At 32.3% G+C, this 20,855-nt stretch overlaps 2 protein-coding genes across 2 annotated transcripts; one reads left to right on the top strand and one right to left on the bottom strand.

Moving 5' to 3' along the window:
- The first annotated feature begins 7,733 nt into the window (after positions 1-7,733).
- LOC139491686 (uncharacterized) lies at positions 7,734-15,712 on the top strand. The gene is made up of 8 exons (XM_071279497.1): positions 7,734-8,356; positions 9,715-9,769; positions 10,294-10,761; positions 11,241-11,428; positions 12,086-12,377; positions 12,934-13,060; positions 13,487-13,617; positions 14,536-15,712. The coding sequence occupies exons 2-8, from the start codon at positions 9,764-9,766 to the stop codon at positions 15,703-15,705; spliced, it is 2,382 nt and encodes a 793-aa protein (XP_071135598.1). The 5' UTR covers positions 7,734-8,356; positions 9,715-9,763; the 3' UTR covers positions 15,706-15,712.
- Positions 15,713-16,886: 1,174 nt separating this feature from the next.
- On the bottom strand, positions 16,887-19,123 carry LOC139491688 (probable ATP-dependent DNA helicase RecS). Its single transcript, XM_071279498.1, has 2 exons — positions 18,902-19,123; positions 16,887-17,860 (listed from the first exon to the last, which is right to left on the bottom strand). The coding sequence occupies exons 1-2, from the start codon at positions 19,027-19,029 to the stop codon at positions 16,912-16,914; spliced, it is 1,077 nt and encodes a 358-aa protein (XP_071135599.1). The 5' UTR covers positions 19,030-19,123; the 3' UTR covers positions 16,887-16,911.
- Positions 19,124-20,855: the final 1,732 nt, after the last annotated feature.

Below are 20,855 nucleotides of genomic sequence, written 5' to 3'. Positions count from 1 at the left end.
GACAGTATAAAACAAATCTTTATTGTTCACCCCCCTCAGAAGTCATTTGGATTGATTATCTCCCCTTAATACATTATACACAAAGTATAACTTACCGTTACCTCAAACCTGACAGTTTAAAACAATTTTTGTGTTCACCCCCTATGAAGTCATTTGGATTGATTATCTCCCCTAAATACATTATACACAAAGTATAACCTACCGTTACCTCCAACCTGACAGTATAAAACAATTTTTTTGTTGACTTCCTATAATGTCATTTGATTCATTATCTCCCCTTAATACATTATACACAAAGTATAACCTACCGTTACCTTAAACATGACACTATAATTTTATTTTTATTGTTCACCACCTATTTGGATTGATTATCTCCCCTTAATACATTATACACAAAGTATAACCTACCATTACCTCAAACCTGACAGTTTTAAACAAATCTTTATTGTTCACCCCCTATGAAGTCATTTGGATTGATTATCTCCCCTTAATACATTATACAAAAAGTATACCCTACCGTTACCTCAAACCTGACAGTATAAAACAATTTTTGTGTTCACCCCCTATGAAGTCATTTGGATTGGTTATCTCCCCTTAATACATTATACACAAAGTATAACCTACCATTACCTCAAACCTGACAGTATAAAACAAATCTTTATTGTTAACCCCCCTATGAAGTCATTTGGATTGATTATCTCCCCTTAATACATTATACACAAAGTATAACCTACCGTTACCTCAAACCTGACAGTATAAAACAATTTTTGTGTTCACTTCCTATGAAGTCATTTGAATTGATTATCTCCCCTAAATACATTATACACAAAGTATAACCTACCGTTACCTCAAACCTGACAGTATAAAACAACTTTTTTTTTGACTACCTATGACGTCATTTGATTCATTATCTCCACTTAATACATTATACACAAAGTATAACCTACCGTTACCTTAAACATAACAGTATAATTTTATTTTTATTGTTCACCACCTATGAAGTCATTTGGATTGATTATCTCCCCTTAATACATTATACACAAAGTATAACTTACCGTTACCTCAAACCTGACAGTATAAAACAATTTTTGTGTTCACCCCCTATGAAGTCATTTGGATTGATTATCTCCCCAAAATACATTATACACAAAGTATAACCACAAAGTATAACCTACCGTTACCTCAAACCTGACAGTATAAAACAATTTTTTTGTTGACTTCCTATAATGTCATTTGATTCATTATCTCCCCTTAATACATTATACACAAAGTATAACCTACCGTTACCTTAAACATGACAGTATAATTTTATTTTTATTGTTCACCACCTATTTGGATTGATTATCTCCCCTTAATACATTATACACAACGTATAACCTACCGTTACCTCAAACCTGACAGTATAAAACAATTTTTGTGTTCACCCCTTATGAATTAATTTGGATTGATTATCTCCCTTTAATACATTATACACAAAGTATAACCTACCGTTACCTCAAACCTGACAGTATAAAACATTTTTTTTGTTGACTACCTATAATGTCATTTGATTCATTATCTCCCCTTAATACATTATACACAAAGTATAGCACATTATACACAAAGTATGAACTACCGTTACCTTAAACATGACAGTATAATTTTATTTTTATTGTTCACCACCTATGAATTCATTTGAATTGATTATCTCCCCTTAATACATTATACACAAAGTATAACCTATCATTACCTCAAACCTGACAGTATAAAACAAATCTTTATTGTTCACCCCCCTATGAAGTAATTTGGATTGATTATCTCCCCTTAATACATTATACACAAAGTATAACCTACCATTATCTCAAACCTGACAGTATAAAACAAATCTTTATTGTTCACCCCCCTATGAAGTCATTTGGATTGATTATCTCCCCTTAATACATTATACACAAAGTATAACTTACCGTTACCTCAAACCTGACAGTTTAAAACAATTTTTGTGTTCACCCCCTATGAAGTCATTTGGATTGATTATCTCCCCTAAATACATTATACACAAAGTATAACCTACCGTTACCTCCAACCTGACAGTATAAAACAATTTTTTTGTTGACTTCCTATAATGTCATTTGATTCATTATCTCCCCTTAATACATTATACACAAAGTATAACCTACCGTTACCTTAAACATGACACTATAATTTTATTTTTATTGTTCACCACCTATTTGGATTGATTATCTCCCCTTAATACATTATACACAAAGTATAACCTACCATTACCTCAAACCTGACAGTTTTAAACAAATCTTTATTGTTCACCCCCCTATGAAGTCATTTGGATTGATTATCTCCCCTTAATACATTATACAAAAAGTATACCCTACCGTTACCTCAAACCTGACAGTATAAAACAATTTTTGTGTTCACCCCCTATGAAGTCATTTGGATTGGTTATCTCCCCTTAATACATTATACACAAAGTATAACCTACCATTACCTCAAACCTGACAGTATAAAACAAATCTTTATTGTTAACCCCCCTATGAAGTCATTTGGATTGATTATCTCCCCTTAATACATTATACACAAAGTATAACCTACCGTTACCTCAAACCTGACAGTATAAAACAATTTTTGTGTTCACTTCCTATGAAGTCATTTGAATTGATTATCTCCCCTAAATACATTATACAAAGTATAACCTACCGTTACCTCAAACCTGACAGTATAAAACAACTTTTTTTTTGACTACCTATGACGTCATTTGATTCATTATCTCCACTTAATACATTATACACAAAGTATAACCTACTGTTACCTCAAACCTGACAGTATAAAACAATTTTTGTGTTCACCCCCTATGAAGTCATTTGGATTGATTATCTCCCCTTAATACATTATACACAAAGTATAACCTACCATTACCTCAAACCTGACAGTATAAAACAAATCTTTATTGTTCACCCCCCTATGAAGTCATTTGGATTGATTATTTCCCCTTAATACATTATACACAAAGTATAACCTACCGTTACCTCAAACCTGAGTGTATTAAACAATTTTTGTGTTCACCCCCTATGAAGTCATTTGGATTGATTATCTCCCCTAAATACATTATACACAAAGTATAACTTACCGTTACCTTAAACATGACAGTATAATTTTATTTTTATTGTTCACCACCTATGAAGTCATTTGGATTGATTATCTCCCCTTAATACATTATACACAAAGTATAACCTACCGTGACCTCAAACCTGACAGTATAAAACAATTTTTGTGTTCACCCCCTATGAAGTCATTTGGATTGATTATCTCCCTTTAATATATTATACACAAAGTATAACTTACCGTTACCTCAAACCTGACAGTATAAAACAATTTTTTTGTTGACTACCTATAATGTATTTTGATTCATTATCTCCCCTTAATACATTATACACAAAGTATAACCTACCGTTACCTTAAACATGACAGTATAATTTTATTTTTATTGTTCACCACCTATTTGGATTGATTATCTCCCCTTAATACATTATACACAAAGTATAACCTACATTTACCTCAAACCTGACAGTATAAAACAAATCTTTATTGTTCACCCCCTATGAAGTCATTTGGATTAATTATCTCCCCTTAATACATTATACACAAAGTATAACCTACCATTACCTCAAAGATTACAGTATAAAACGAATCTTTTTGTTCACCCCTTATGAAGTCAATTGGATTGATTATCTCCCCTTAATACATTATACACAAAGTATAACCTACTGTTACCTCAAATCTGAGAGTATAAAACAAATCTTTATTGTTCAACCCCTATATGAAGTCATTTGGATTGATCCTCAACCCTTAATACATTATACACAAAGTATAACCTACCATTACCTCTAACCTGGTAGTATAAAACATTTTTTTGTTCACCCCCTATGAAGTCATTTGGATTGATTATCTCCCCTTAATACATTATACACAAAGTATATATTACCTACCATTACCTCAAACCTGACAGTATAAAACTAATCTTTATTGTTCACCACCTATGAAGTCATTTGAATTGATTATCTCCCCTAAATACATTATACACAAAGTATATATAACTTACCATTACCTCAAACCTGACAGTATAAAACAAATCTTTATTGTTTACCACCTATGAAGTCATTTGGATTGATTATCTCCCCTTAATACATTATATACAAAGTATAACCTACCGTTACCTCAAACCTGACAGTATGAAACAAATCTTTTTTGTTCACCCCCGATGAACTCATTTGGATTAATTACCTCCCCTTAATACATTATACACAAAGTATAACCTACCATTACCTCAAACATAACAGTATAGAACCAATTTTTTGTTCACTCTCTATGAAGTCAATTGGATTGATTATCTCCCCTTAATACATTATACACAAAGTATAACCTACCGTTACCTCAAACCTGACAGTATAAAACAAATCTTTATTGTTCACCCCCTATGAAGTTATTTGGATTGATTATCTCCCCTTAGTACTGTGACAATTAACCCCCAGGGCATATATTTTTACAGAGGATGACCTTGAGGTCACTTCAATGTCTTGCTATCGCTTAAATTTCCATCATGCATAAAAAAAAATTGTTACAGTATTTCTGTTTCTTTTTTTTAACAATTATGTAACAGGACTCACACTACTTCAGAATTATAGGGAGAAGTGACTTCTCTTTTTGAAACTGATAGGGAGAAGTGGTGAGATTTGAAAGAGAAGTGCTCATTCGTGCGGTGCGCTACAATGTTTGGATTTTACAATAGTATAAAGGGCCATATGTAAATAATGTTCTTTTTATATTGTTCAATTCATATCTGAGTAAAAAAAATACAATTAAAGTAACATTTGAAATTAAAAGTTGTTTAAGTTTTACTAAGGTTCTTGTGAGAAACTTATTCCAACTAAATATCTAGCACTAAAAAAAAAATTATTTTAAAAAATGTAAAGAAATTATAATATACATGTATCATTATTACAATTTAATTAAAAATTATCTTGTGTATGAAATTCAGTGTTTCTCATAAAAAAAAATATAAAAGTTATTAAGCTGGGCCATAATATATTGAAATTAGTATAATAGTCTCAGAGTTAAGCAACTTTAATCAATAGTTTGAAACAATCCATAAAAAATATAGGGAATTATATACACCAATCAATTAGATGTAACCAAAAGTCTCTTAATGTGTGTGGAATGCGTAATTTTTCCCTTTGGGATCAATATTGATTATTCTTCTGTCAGCTGTTCCGTCGGTGCGTCCATAGTAATTATTGTAAAAGTACGGATTTCGGTCATAGCTGGTCCGGTTCAGATCCGTAGTTTAGAAATCGGTCAATGGCGGATGAATGCAAGAAAATTTACAAAAATAAACGATGTTTGACAAGTTATTTGAAAAGGAACATGACGTTTTTAATGCAATAAATGGATTAAACATTTACTGGAGGCAACTTTTATCACGTTTAAATGAAGTAACAAACTTATTTTGCCGCCGAAATTTAGGTTGATGTACGTTTTCGAGTAACAAGCACCGGAACTTGCGAAAATGCATGAAGTGATAAAAAGTTGTATTTTTATCAAATAACCTGCTACACACTGCGAAGACAATGCTTCAACCTCTTTTCTAAAGATAATGAATCGTGTATGTCTGAATTTCTTTAATTATCAATAAAAAATTGATGTTTCATCAACTTGGTAAAAATTGAAAATGTCCGATGACGGAAGCGACTGAAAGCGAGTATCGTCAAGAACAGGGCGACTTGATTTCGCTTTTGGGGGTCGGGGAAAGCGAAGTGACGGTCGGGAAGGCGACTTCTTCGCCCAAGTCGCCTGGTAGCGTGAGCCCTGATGTAAGTTACAAAAAAAATAATTCATATAGACTTCGTCCCCATTCACAGGCCTGCCTCATATTATATAAATAGATGATACATACAACCGTAATATCAATATGGGGACGAAGTCTCCTATTACAGTAGAAAATTCAATAAAAAAAAAAAAATCGGGAAAATTTCCCAAATTTTTCATTGAACTAATGAACTCAAAATCGTTCAATTTTTTTTTTGTTGCGTTTTTTAATTTCCGGATCTGAGCAGAACACATAACTCTAATTCCTTCTTCCTGTCTTGTTGTCGTGAGACTTTGATTAGTCTAGTAAAATATAGGAACTCAAACACAATACCAATATTTCGTTTTTAATCATTCTTTGTCTTTGGTATGAATAAACGTTACCTGATGCATTGTGTTTCTTTGTTAACATTGAACATGACGGCATAACTTAAATAACGTCACAAGTAAAATCCCTAACAACAGAACCAAAATCGGAAACGTTACGGTATTTTGCTTCTTTTTTTTAACAAATATTTAAGTTACAAAAAAATTAATTTAAACAAACTTCATCCCCATTCACAGGTAATGCCTGCCTCATATTATAATATATAACAACAAACCAGTGTATTCTCTTGGACTATTATTATACACAATATGATAGTTATTACGGTGAGGTTGAATTTCCTGTCATTTATTCATCATCCAAGCACGAACTTGTATCAGAAAAAAATTTCTCTGTAAATTAACCTCAGTTTCAGGTATAGAGATGTGATCTGTGTCTGTGACATGTGCTTTTGATCATCCACAAGAACCTGCGGACATCTGATGTACAGTACTTCAGTACTTTGATTTTATATTTTTATTTAGTCCAAATAATTATGACGTCTTGAAAGGCTATTACAAATTTTTTCGAAGTGAGGCGTCAAAGAAAAAAATTATAATAGCCTTTCAAGACGTCATAATTATTTGGACTAATTTTTATTATGCTGTAAATTAATATGTTTTTTCCTTGTTATAGATAAGATATATGTTTAAAATTGTTGATAATGTTATTTATTCTATACATTTTATGAGTGCTAAGTTCCTATGATAATAAGACTTTACTGTTCGTTTATTGTTTATAGAAGAGATATTTTCATAAATTATTCCAAGTCAGGAATGTTTTCATTTTTGCATAAATTGTAAACATCAAGATTTTGTTAAAATTACTTTCCATATTTTTATGTTTATCTAGTCATTGCAAATGCTTTAAGAATTGTGTTTGTTTATAAACTTGTACCAACAAATGGGAAGAAAATGAGGAATATTGTGATATTCAGATTTTTGAAACTTGTTAATTTTTGAGAAAGTTCCCGTACTTTTTCATCTGAAACTTTTTCGGGATCACTTTAGACATACTTTCTGTCAGTTTTGGACAATGACAGCCAAACTTACTTATATACACTCTTTTTTAAATTCGAATTGAGTTCTAGAATTTACATTTTCCCCACTGAAGGTTATGCATTTTGCTTAAACTTGTCGATCTTCGTTTCTGTTACAGACAGTGCTCATGTGTCGCCATTACCAGATTACCTCAGATGAAAGGCTAGCGATTTCATTGGTTGATTAAAAGAATAAAGTATTTTACCTTAATTTTTGTGGAAACTGTTATAGAAATGTTTTATTTCACGAGTAATGTTAGAAAATGTAAAAGTTTATATTTTAATAATTTTGTATTCTTTGTCGTTTCAACCAATCTCATTAAAATCCGATGTTCTGATACGCTACCCTCCACTAACATCTGAACCAACTCGATATTGGGTCATGTCCCGACGACCTTTGTAATGGCCAATCAGAAAGCGTCTGGCAAAATCCTGCCAGGCAGTTCGGGATTATTAGAAATTTATGTTTGATCGATCGGGTCCGAGAGCAACCGAAGAGAACAGTAACAATGGCGGCGCCCATGTCTGAGAAGTTAACTCCAAGAAAAACATACTTACTGGGAAATATTTGCGTTGTCTGTGGATTTTCTTTCATTCAGAAAGTAAAGGAAGCCAACGGAATAGAAGTTGAACATAAATATTTTGATAGGAAGTTAAAACTAAGCGAGGAGCGGAGGAAAAATATTAACAATGTTGTCGGATTCGAGTGCAAAGGTGAGGGTGTATGCCAGAAATGTTATCGTTCTGTTGAAAAGGTGTTAAAAACGGAAAAGGAGTCAACAGATTTAAAAGGAAAATTAAGACAATCGACAAAGACTGTAGAAAATACTCTACTTGTGTCAGTTCCTTCCCCCAAACGTGTGTCAATTTCAAAAAGAATGCTACGTAGTCCAGCCAGTTTTCAGCCAAGTAAAAAGTCAGACATTGTACCAATAACCACCATGCCATTCAATGACATTACCAATACACCAAATGTAGTAAGGTCCTTACCACAGATTTTACCAAAACCAACACAACAGAAATTGACTGAACCAAGCAAAAAGCCTGCAAGACGATCACTTGATCAGTCATTTTCACCCAGTTTCACAGGAGAAGTTGAGGTAATTATCTGTTTATTTGATTGTTATGTTATTGTTATGTTTATTACTTTTAGATTATTTGCACACTGTACATGTGATAGTACGTACATCAATCATTAGTCCAAATAATTATGAAATCTGACAATTAAGGCTATTTAAAAAAAATTCTGGGACGGCTTCCTTCGTAGGAAGGTGTCCTAGAAAAAAATTAAATAGCCTTGCCTGCCAGACGTTATAATTATTTGGACTAATCAATCAACTGTCATTGCAGTTAGCAGGACTTACTGGCCAGGCTTGCATAATTACATTTGGGCCTGAAAGAATTGCTTTTACATGCCAACAGTTCTAGTTGGATTATAATGAGAGTAAATATTATTCTTCAAAATTTCAAACTTTCCAACAATCAGACAAATATCAGTGGCGGAGCCAAAACTTTTCATAAGGCAAAATGTAAAGGGGAGGGGGGGGCACTCTCTAGGTATGCTTCGATGATTTCCTATATAATCGCCCAAATTTTTCCAATGAAAAGGAAGGGGGCACTGGTGCCCCCCTCCCCCTGGATCAGCCTATGTATATACCTGTTGGAGTAAAAATTGTAACTGTCAAATTTAACACTAAAAATATTGAAAATTTTATGATGGGTTTTGGTATAAATTGATTCTGCAATTTAAATCAGATTATAAATATATGGTCAATAATACCAAATGATTAGTATTTTAATTCCTGTCACTATCATGACTATCTGACCATCACATGTACATGTACTAATAAATCAAAATGAATGTTACAGATTTAGTTAATTGTTTCGATACAAATTTATGACAGAGTGACAGAGACTATATTATTTATATACATTTATATAATGTATGTTTAGGCACAGCCCATTTGATTTTTTTAAGGGGGGGAGGGGGGTTAGAAAAAAAATCTTGGCACTAAAAAAGTATTTGGCAGCATTGGATTGATTTTGCCCACATTTTGCCAATCAACTGATCAACATGATAAAAAAAAATCCGAAATAAATTTTCTACATTGAACATAATTTATATGGAAAAAATAATCTGGTCCTCATGAAAAGTCCATGGAAAGTCAAATGGTCCTAACCTTATTAAATAGACAGTACATTTTTTGGCAGTTTAAAATCTTTACCTTTTTTTTGCTGTATAAATTAATATTTTGACATGTTAAACATTGTTAAAGGATAGTGTAATTAACTAAGAGAATTTTGAGGGGAACTAATTATATTGTGTAAATGTACAAGTTTATATTTAACATGATTGCGACTCAGTCACTTATTATCTCAATTAAAATTTTATTTATAGTTTTATTTTTATTTATAGTTATTTCAATTGTTTGCATGATGTTTGAATGCATTTTTTCAGATGTTATTGTTGATATGTAGCAGAAGAAACCCGAAGTGATATAGAAATTATGAAGGTAAATGGTACTAAATATTTTGTTCCTTGAATAAGGTTGTTGTTTGTAATCTTCCAAAACTCAGTTCAGACGTTTCCAATCAGATACGTTCCAGTTTGACATAAATGCTTTCATATATTGTGTACATGTACCAATATATAAATAAGGAGATGTGGTATGATTGCCAATTCAAAGACGCTCAATGATACAAAAGATTTTTTTAGTTGATAGTACATACTTTCTCGCTACATTTTGTACATTTATCATGTTTATGAAATTTCATATTGAGTAAAATATACACAATGAGTTAAGTGAAGTCATATACTGTAACATATAAATGAAAAAATATTTTAGTCAGCAAGGTCACTGGACCTGCTGGATAAGCATATATATATTTTTACTTTAACAAATTTATTGGATTTTTTTTTAATATTAGTATCAGTATAAACTTATATACATTTTTTTTCTCACTTTGCTGTTGGTTCAAATGGATTGATGTCTGACAACATACAATGTAGTTTATTTATACATTTTTTATTTGTTAGGTTACAATTTCCTATCCAAGTGGGAAAAGGACAGAGCTAATTGTAAATGAAATCCACACAAAAATTTGTAAAGCCATATTTAAATCGGAAAATGTTGAAAAGGCTATCCTTGATATATTAGTTAATTCCAACCCAGACGATGTTGTTACAGCTGCAGCTAAAGTTGTGAAGTCAGAATCCAAAAACCTGTGTAAAAGGCATTCAGGATCTGTGCTACAGAATAAGGACCACCAGAGTTTTATGACATTTACATGGGATAAATTCCATAAAGAATTAGAAATAAGAGCTCCAAATGTGATTAAAGTGGTTTCAGCCATAGTTAGTGACATACCATTGACGCCAAGTGACAAGAAACATATGAACTTATTGCATACAATCGCTTCTGGGTTTCACGGCCGAAATCAAGAGATGTCTATGCTTCATTACTGCATTGCATTTGTACTTGTCCATGGTGGATGTACACTTAGGGTAAGTCTTATTTCTACTAGAAATATTTTACTAGGAAGTATTGTAACATGTGTCCATGGTGTCATGCATAATAAAATAAAAAATATCATTCCATTTTCTTAAAATGGCATGTATTTTTATTGCAATTTTTTTCATTAAAGATGATTCATTATTTTACATGAATCTATCATTCATGCATTTGTAAATATATATATACAAAAATTATTTGTGCAGGTGAATTTAAAGTTAATTTAGCAGGTACTTCCTTCCAGTAGCTATGGCACAGGCAATATCACAGTGTTCAGGTGTAAATGACACTCAAACCAACTGTTGGGCCAGTCTGGCATATTGTTGGATATTGTGACATATAAGCTGATTTTTCCGACCATATACTGTACTGTACCAAATTATGTACTTTAGCATAGATTCTGTTAGTGTTACAAATTATTTTTCAGGATCACATGCATTGTTTAAAATAGAAAATCCTTTAACCTTTTCAGGACATTCAACGACTTTCCAAAATTGGACTCTGTGTTAGCCCTGGCTCTGTACATAATAAGCTGACATCTTGGATAGACAATTTAGATGAAGACATACTTAAAATGAAGGAAGGATGGGCAAGAGGAGAAAATGTAAAGTATCAGTTGGTTGGTGACAATTGGGACAGGAACATCCTTCCTGCATTTAGGTACTGTCAAAATAAAATATAGTCTGGCATGGACTGTAATTGTTTCCTGCTACACACCATACCATATTCTTTTATTGCCTATCATAACGTTCACTTATGAACTGTAAAAAATGAAACGGTCAACTTAACAGTTTGCAACCAAGATTTGTTGGTTTCCAAAGCACCTCCTTCCATTGTCTTAATCTTACAATTAACCTTATAAATAGTGACCATCTGACGATAGAAAACAAGTATTGCTAACTTTTCTTATTCAAATCCCTCTAAAAAAGCCTATATGATGATAATAGGCTGCATGGCATCTCACTGACTTAATCATGTTAATACAAATGAAGAAAACTTGTAAGACAAATTTATAAACTTTAGGTTTACATATATATCATGTATATGCACCCTAATTTTGTATTGCTACATGTACATGTATATAGCAGGAAAGAAGACTGTTTTTTTTTGCCTGAATTAAAATTTATTAACTGGATCTACATGTACTATTACCCAGTAAGTGGTGACAGTCTGCATGTTGTCGTATTATATATGAAAAAATAATCAAAATATCACAATTTAGAATTTAAATAGAATTGTCCATCTAACATTTGTCTAAATGAATACTATCTGTCTACATGTACATGACTTTATGTTTTGTTTTTTTTTCTGTTGTAGAACATCACAGCAGAAGACACTTTCCCTACATTTATTTAATGTTGTGGCTGTTGTTGACAGGGTAATTCCCACTCAAACAGGACATGCAGGAAATGATGTAGAGCCTGATCTTGATATAGAGAAATTTCTGCCATCAGTTGAGGAACAGCAAATCTTGATGGATGAACTTGTGTTTATTTTCGCTACCTCCATTATCATTAACATTCCTCAAATGAAAAAAGAGTTCTACAAAGTTTACCCTAAACATAAGACACATGATTATAGTGCACAGGCAGGAATGAAAACAAAACAGGTAAATACTTTCATGAAATCTGAGATAATGTAAAAAAAATGTACAGCCTTGCATGTATTTTTTTCAGAATGATTGAAAAATCAACGTCATTCATTAGTCACAAATATATGTTTATGAAAACATTTGGTTTCTGAACATTGACTTCAGTGTTTATAAGCAAATGGATCTCTAAGAAATTTAACCACATGGTTCAATACCACAAAACAAATGTTTGGATTGATTTGGGGGGCTATGGTCCCAACCTTTTAGGAATTTATGGCCAGAATGGGACCAAAATGTGTATTTGTCTAGTTTCCTGATAAAAACTTATAAGTGTATGGATCTCTCTGAAATTGTACCACAAGGTTCCATACCTGGATACACATATGGTATCTATTCAGAATGTTCACTCAGAGTACCATGTAATATTTTAAGACCTTAAATCTTAATCAGTTTAAACGGTCAAGAGCTTTTTGTACAAAAAACAACTAAAACTACATGTAATTAAACATGTTTAAATATACATGGTATGCAAAACGTTGTTTTACATTCTTTTAATTTTAGTTTTATTTTGTAGTATCCACTTGGATTATTTGACACCAATGAGACAAAAACAGCTGAGGTAATACACCTTCTTAGAGATCTGCAGACAAAATATGTACCATACCATGATGAGGAAATAGTTGAACCTGTCTTTTTTGGGGGTAATGAACATATTGTCTTTATTTTGATTTTAAGATTTTAAAAAATTGTCTTTGTATGGCCTGCAACAATGAGCATAACCCATACCACAAAGTCAGCCACACCACTTTCAGCACTATTGGCGATTCCTTTGTGTTGACAAGCTAATGATTCAGTATTTCGACTACTATGACCATTTAGCAACTAAGGGAGGCCAGGTATTTATAAACACTTTCGGTACTGCTTTATAATGGATATACTGTAGAATAATCTAATCTTGCATAAAGGTGCATATTTTGTAATTTGGTCAACACTTTTAATTTGTAAAGTACTAAATAAACAAACCATTACATATATAATCATAATTAGATATTTGTACAAGTGAACCGCTTGAACATTGTAGTTTATACATGTACTAACTATATTATTATTAATTGCATACTTTACAGGAGATAGGTTGACAGATGAACGAATCCAATGCGCCCAACAAGCAATGTTAAATGAAGAAACAAAAACATCGCGCCTTGAAGGCTTCATTTCCAAAATAGAAGATTTTCATCGCCTCATGAATTTTTTAGAGGTAATTTAAACTACGCTATATAATAACAACAATGTTTCTATTTATAGCCAAAAACAAAACTATTAGATCATTTGAACCAAAGGTTAGAGTGATCTGTTACAGCTGCTTCATCCATTTGTCAATTGTGACAAATTCTATTATCAATGCATCACAACTTAAATATAGGACAGATAAATACCAGATAAAATTCAAAATATGATATTTCATTGTATTTTGGGGGAAATAAAATTAAGAAAGAAAATGGGGAATGTGTCAAAGCGACAACAACCAGACCATAGAGCAGACAACAGCGGAAGGCCCCCAATGGGTCTTCAATGTAGCAAAAAACTCCCGCACCTGGAGGTGTCCTTCTACTGGCCCCTTAAAAAATATGTATACTAGTTCAGTGATAATGGAAGTCATACTTAACTCCAAATTATACACAAGAAACTAAAATTAAAAATCATATACAAGAGTAACAAAGGCCAGAGGCTCCAGACTTCGGACAGGCGCAAAATTGTGGCGGGATTAAACATGTTTATGAGATCTCAACCCTCCCCCTATTCCTCTAGCCAATGTAGTAAAGTAAATCCACTTAAAAAAAAAAATATTATCTCCTCATTTTTGAAATTAGTGCACGTAATATTAGATTAATTAAGCAGTATTATAAAACAATATTGCTTACTGGTAGGTGCTCAAATAACAGATTGTATTTGACATTATATCTTCTATTTATATTGTTTTTATTATGATGAAAAGAATTACCGTAATAGGTGCCAAAAAGGCGTAATTGGTGTACAAGTTCAAGTAAAAATTGTGTCGACATGTTTTGGTTGTATCTTGGTTCTACAAAGCTTTTCACTCAAATTAGTGATCTCATTAAAAATCAGTAAATAAATAATCAGTGACATTTTTATAAATGAATAAGTTTACTTGTAGGCAATCTGCAGGCTTACATACAACATAGACTCAGCTGGAGACAGAGGGACTGCACACTATTTCAGGAATCTCCTTAATGCCAGGAATGTGAAGGGTGAAGTCCGTAATGCATACCGACCATACAGACTCTTATATTATACAATTTTGGATGCTATGAGTTGTGTTTTATTTCTTCAAAAATTTGACAAAGGCTTTGATGACCAAATACCATTACCAGATGGTTTTTCAAATTTTTCATCAGATGAAAAAATCAACTGGCTTAATAATATATGCAAGGACATTTTAGAGACAAATTTCTTTGAGTCTGACAATGACATAATGAAAGAGTTGAGAGAAATATTAACAGATGACACTCATCCTGAGAACTATTACCTTTCCAACATACATGAAGGCGACGGCAGAGTAAAATGTCATTATTGTGAAAAAACATATGCATATGTTGGTTCTCTTAAAGCTCATGAGGAAAGTGTTCATAATGCAAAACCTCCGCCTATAAAAAGTGCTAATACTAAAGTAAGTGATGAAGTTGGACACTACTGTCGTCTTCTTTTTAAACTGACATTGCTTCACAAGAATTTGGATTCAGCAGTTGATATGGCTGACGGTAAACGCAGTGTTCGTTCTGCAAAATATGAATTACCAATATATGTGAAAACACATAAAACCAAATATGCTATTGGTTCAATCCATTTAATCGCTTTAAAAGAGGGAATTTTGAAAAGCGATCAGCAAGAGCGATTTATTGCAAATAGGTGTATTAATCTACAGGGAGGAAAAAATAATAATATGGCACTAGATGAGTATGTGGAATTATTAAACAGATATACCAAAAATGCCAGCTCTGGTTTTCAGACTAAAGAAAGTATAATCCTCCACTCCAAAGAATTTCCAAACATCATAAATTTTGTGCAACATTTCGATTCATTCTGTAACGTGTCTGTTCGAAAGGGATTTCATCATCTTCCTTCATATGCTGAAGATGTGAAAAAAATAGTAAATGAACTTATTGATATGAAGGCATTCAGTTGTGTAGAGGACAGAAAACTCAAATGCAAGGCTGTAATAGTAAACAAAGATATATTTGATGATTGCTTTAAAAGTTTTGGTACTCTTGTTCAAAGACACAAACCAATAGTTGCATTTCATCGTCTTAGAAATAAACACATTTAATGTTAAATGCTTCAGTTTCATATCTCAGAAAATGTATATATTTATATAAATAAGAAGATGTGGTATGAGTGCCAATGAGATAACTCTCCATCCAAGTCACAATGTCATAAAAGTTTAAAATATATATTTGAGCAAATGTAGTAAATTCAGAAATTATGTTTGGTTTCTAGTTACTTTTGCGAACCTTTAAAAATCTATGGCAAGATTAATTAAATGTGATTTCTGTACATGCATAAGAATATCTTGAAGAAAGTGGACTATCATTGTTTTACTGTTATATTATATGACTATGCCGTATGGGCTTTGCTCATTGTTGAAGGCAATACAGTGACATATAGTTGTTAATTTCTGTGTCATTTTGGTTTTTTGAAATTTCATCCAATATGGTCGCCATGGTGAGTCATAGTTCATTATAGGACCCAGGTCACCCTACAGGAAAATCACTTAACAATCTCTTGTCAGAATTCAGAAAAGAAATTGTAGGAAATACATATACCTTACAATCATTCCATAAATTAAAAAAAGTTCACCAAGTAGATTCTTTATTGTATCTGATCATGAAAAACAGGCCAAAAAAGAAAAAAAATTGAACAATGAACAAAGAGGTTTAGGTCATATGATAACTGCCAGACACACATATACACCTTACAGACATTCCATACACCAAATATAATTCCATACACCAAATATAATGGACTGAACACTTATACATGTACATGTAGTATCTGAGAAATAGTCCAAAACCAAAACTGACCAATGAACCATAAAAACTAGGTCATTGAATACCTGTTTTTTTCAAGAGTAATTTTTTGGGATTAATATAAGTTGCAAAACTTGTTTCCCAATCCACTATAAATAAATATGTTTAAATTTATTAACAACGTTGAACACAGTGTCTTGCTAAAAGCAGGAATTGCTTGCCTTTTTGGAATACATGAGTTTGCACCCGAGTCTGGTTTCATTGTTTGTCATTGTGTGGTTTTTTTTATGCTCTGTAAGCATGGTACATGAAAGTGATTATTGATGAATAATAATTTTCTATTTTATGCCACAGCCTTTGTGTAGAAGGGTGAGGTTATAAGGTGTTTACTATCTATCTCTGTATATGTTCATGATCATGTACAATCACATACTGGTTTAAAATTTTGGTGATTAATGTAACATTTTAAAAATAAATATAGTTCAAGTTACAAGGTTTTATTCATTCTAATCTAAATCTAGATCCATTATTAGTGATAAGTCTACACTGTCTAAATAGTCAAACAAATCATAAGATTCAGTGTCTTCATCAGAGGAGGTATCACAAGGGTCTTCACTACTACTAGCGATCATCTTGAAAAGCTTTTCTAATTCTGTTGTCTTGCATGACCCACATAGACATTTAGAAGCACACAAGTCACAACAGGAATGTAAACCTGTAGTTTTTTTCTCTTCTTCAAGTTCTGTTTTTGACATAAAAGGTGCCAATAATGAAATTCTGCGACATTCAGTTGCCTTAAATAGATCTTTAACCTCAGTCTCAACATCTCTCAAATGGTAGGAATTATGAAGAAGAAGTGCAACTGCCTCTTTTCCATCACGCCCTACACGACCAATTTCTTGAATAAGATCTACTATAGTTTTTGGTGCACCATAAATTATGACATTGGAAAAGCCAATCATATCTATACCCATTCCTAAGGCGCTTGTTGCTATCACAACTTTAATACTACTTGTTGGATCTTTTAAACATTCCATTATTCTTTTTTTACTGTCAGGCGAAGTTTCAGAATGGAACATCTGGACTTCTTTACAATTTGGAATTTCCGTTGATATATATGCATAAATGTTAGCTGCATCCTTGATTGATGTACAATATATCATTGTTTTGGGTAAAGCTTTGTCACAGAGTCCATCAACTAACCAGCACATGGCCATTTCTACGGTATTCAATATTTTGTTCACAACAAGCTTTATATTTGGTTTATTTGGAGAAATCCTTATTTCAACTGCATTTGGATCTAACTGCAAAACTTTCAATACCCTCTTTGAAATCTGTTTCGTGCATGTGGCACTAAGCGCCAAGATAGATGCATCTGGAAACAGCGATCTCAACTCTCCAATGTAAGAAAACCATTTTCTAAATGCCTGTTTACTTTCATCTTCCTTTTCACCCCTGCAAAAAAAACAGTATTTATGTATGCATACATTTTTGCAAGTCAATGACACCATGAATGTAAACTACAAAATTAGACTATTTACTGGGTTTGTAATTACATAAGCAAGACGACAGGTGCCACATGTGGAGCATGCTCTGCCTATCCTTCCAGAGAACCTGAGATCACCCCCAGTTTTTTGGGGGGTTCGTGTTGCTAAGACTTTAGTTTTCTATGTTGTGTCATGTGTACTTTTATTTGTCTGTTTGTCTTTTTTATCTTTAGCCATGGCGTTGTCAGTTTATTTTCGATCTATGAGTTTGACTGTCCCTCTGGTATCTTTTGACCCTCTTTTTTTCCAGGGGGTATGGTGTTTTATTTTTTGTCTCAACATTATTGTATTTTCTTCGGCATCAACATATAATTTAATGTCAAAAATTCCCAATTTGTAAATTATTTTTACCTTCTCCAAAAAAAAAAAGTACAGAAGGAAAACATTCAGTTTAATTTCTTTTAATTTTCCTATTATGACATTGGACTTCCTTTAAACTAAGTTTTACTGTGCGTTTTTTTTCTACATTGGCTAGAGTTATAGGGAGAGATCAAACCAGATGCTCAGCAGGGTGCAGCTTTATACAACCACAGAGGTCGAACCTTGAACAGTTGAGACATTCCCCCATTTCCATTTTTATATTTAAATGGTAAGACAACAAATTGGCTCCCACTGTGCTTCCCTAACAGAAATTATGAGTTAATTTGGATAGTATTTAACATGCAAATAAGTATTTTATTACATTAATGTACATTTCTTTGCCTATAAATTTAATTTCTTGAAACTACTTCAAAAAAAAATTTCTTCTTTATTTATTTTTTTCAATTTAGTTGTTATGTAATCATCATTTTGTAAAGAATTTAGCTCATACTGGAGCTAGGGGTCATCTCAAATTTGTAGCGAGAAATTTTGCTAAGTGGGAAGAACTTACTGTGACTTTAAGAGGAAGTCATAAAAAAGTGCTAATTGTTTGCTTTTTGTTAGAGGTAGCTTATTACATCATGCTTACCAAGTTGCAATTGTATGGAATTCATCAACAACAATTGTGGAAACCTTGAAACGTTGTAACTTTTCTCTCCAGTCTTTGTCTCCAACAAGGATCTCAGGTGACGAAAATAAATAGTCAAAGTGTCCCATTAGAATGTTGTCATTGGCAGCAGCACTGCTTCCTGTACAAAAAATGAATAAGTTTAATCAAAATTTTGAATTCACAATTTATAATGGTGTGTTCGATGGCAGTTTTGAATTAAGTACATGTACCTTTCCAATCTGGTTAAAAATCTTATGGTTATAACTTTTGATATGTGTATAGTTAAATATTAATAAAATATTTCATGTTGATAGTTTAAAAATTCAAGGTTGTATTTACATTCTTAACTACTGTGAAAGTACTTTTATTCGTGGGGTACCAATTTTCGTTAGTGGAGGGTAGCGTATCAGAACATCGGATTTTAATGAGATTGCGTTTCAACTTGATAAAGAATGGAGCTTTTTGATTGGCTATCAGTGCAAGAAGAGGCACTTAAGGGTAGATCTATCGTGCATGCCGCTGTGCGATACTACCAGTAGAAGCACAAATACACTTAAAGGTTATGACCCTCTTCATAAATGTATGTACCCAACCCAAAAACAACTAGCAAGGAGGCAATTGTGCATCAAGTCAATCAAGGACGTATATATATGTTAGTTATACGTCCTTGAGTCAATGAATAGTGTTCTATTATAAATGATTCCCATGTCCCAATATATAAGATTTGGATTGAAAAGCATCTCTAAACGAGGTGCTAAAGGGACAAAAGACAAAATGTGTTAACAAATTTTGTTCCTGTCTATAGCGAAAATTCCTTTCATTGCTTATATTTCTAATCTATATTCTACAATTTGTAGTTATCACCAGCTTCAATGATAATGTCTTGACAAATAAAATTTGCCTTTTCTAAAATAAAATAATAAATTCATACTTTATTTTGCCTCTGAACGAAGATGATAAGCCATAAACTGACATTTTTGTTCTATTTTCTACCTTCAACTTTTTAATGGGTTGTTTTTTGCTTTTTGTTTTTGTTTGTTTTTGTTTTTGTTTTTGTTTTTGTTTTTTTTTTTTTTCTTTCTGTTTTTTTTTTTTTTTTTTTTTTTTCACAGGATCAAGCTTTAGTTACCGATACACTTAACGATACACTTAACGATGAAATCCTTGTATACCATGAGACTCAACAACTATACAAATTATGTCAGGTGTCAATATAATTATAAATGAAATATCAGTGTATCTGTACATACAAAAGCCACAACTATCAATGGGGTGTAACAGGCACAGAATAGAACAAATAAATATATTGTGATATATTAATCCCTTATCAGTGTTATCATCTCCTGAGATGTCATGACAATATTTCCATAGTCCACATGTAACCTCATCATTTGACCAGTTCTTCCATGTTGTATGTACTAAATCAACAATACTTTCATCCCTCACCTGTGATCAAACTGACACCAGTCCTGGGAAGTTCTTATCTATATAGGAACATGTGTTAATCATTTAGAATAGTAACAGTGGTTTATTGAAGTAAAACAATCATGCTAAAATTTTAATACGATCTAGGATGCAGGTGATTCAAGATTCAAGATTCATAGTTTTATTTAGAGTCGATATTCAATAAACTACATAACACAAGCTCTAGTTAGTCCAGATAATCATGCCGTCTTCTGAGGGTATTTTTATATTTGGATTTTTTTAGTTCCCTCATTGACGCAGGAGGGCGTCCAAATTTTTTTATAAAATAGCCGCCCAAGGCGTCATAATTATTTGGACTAAAGCTCTAGTGAGCTTTTCAAATCGACTTAATAACAAAATACAATACACACACACAATACAATACACACATACAAAAGTCATGAAAAACAACAGGCAATTTTAAACATATAATGCATAGTAAGATACCATAAATGACATATATAAGTTA

The sequence above is a fragment of the Mytilus edulis genome, chromosome 10 (genome assembly GCF_963676685.1).
Source record: "Mytilus edulis chromosome 10, xbMytEdul2.2, whole genome shotgun sequence".
NCBI classification, from domain to species: Eukaryota; Metazoa; Mollusca; class Bivalvia; order Mytilida; family Mytilidae; genus Mytilus; species Mytilus edulis.
This window is presented reverse-complemented; position numbering and strand designations above follow the sequence as displayed.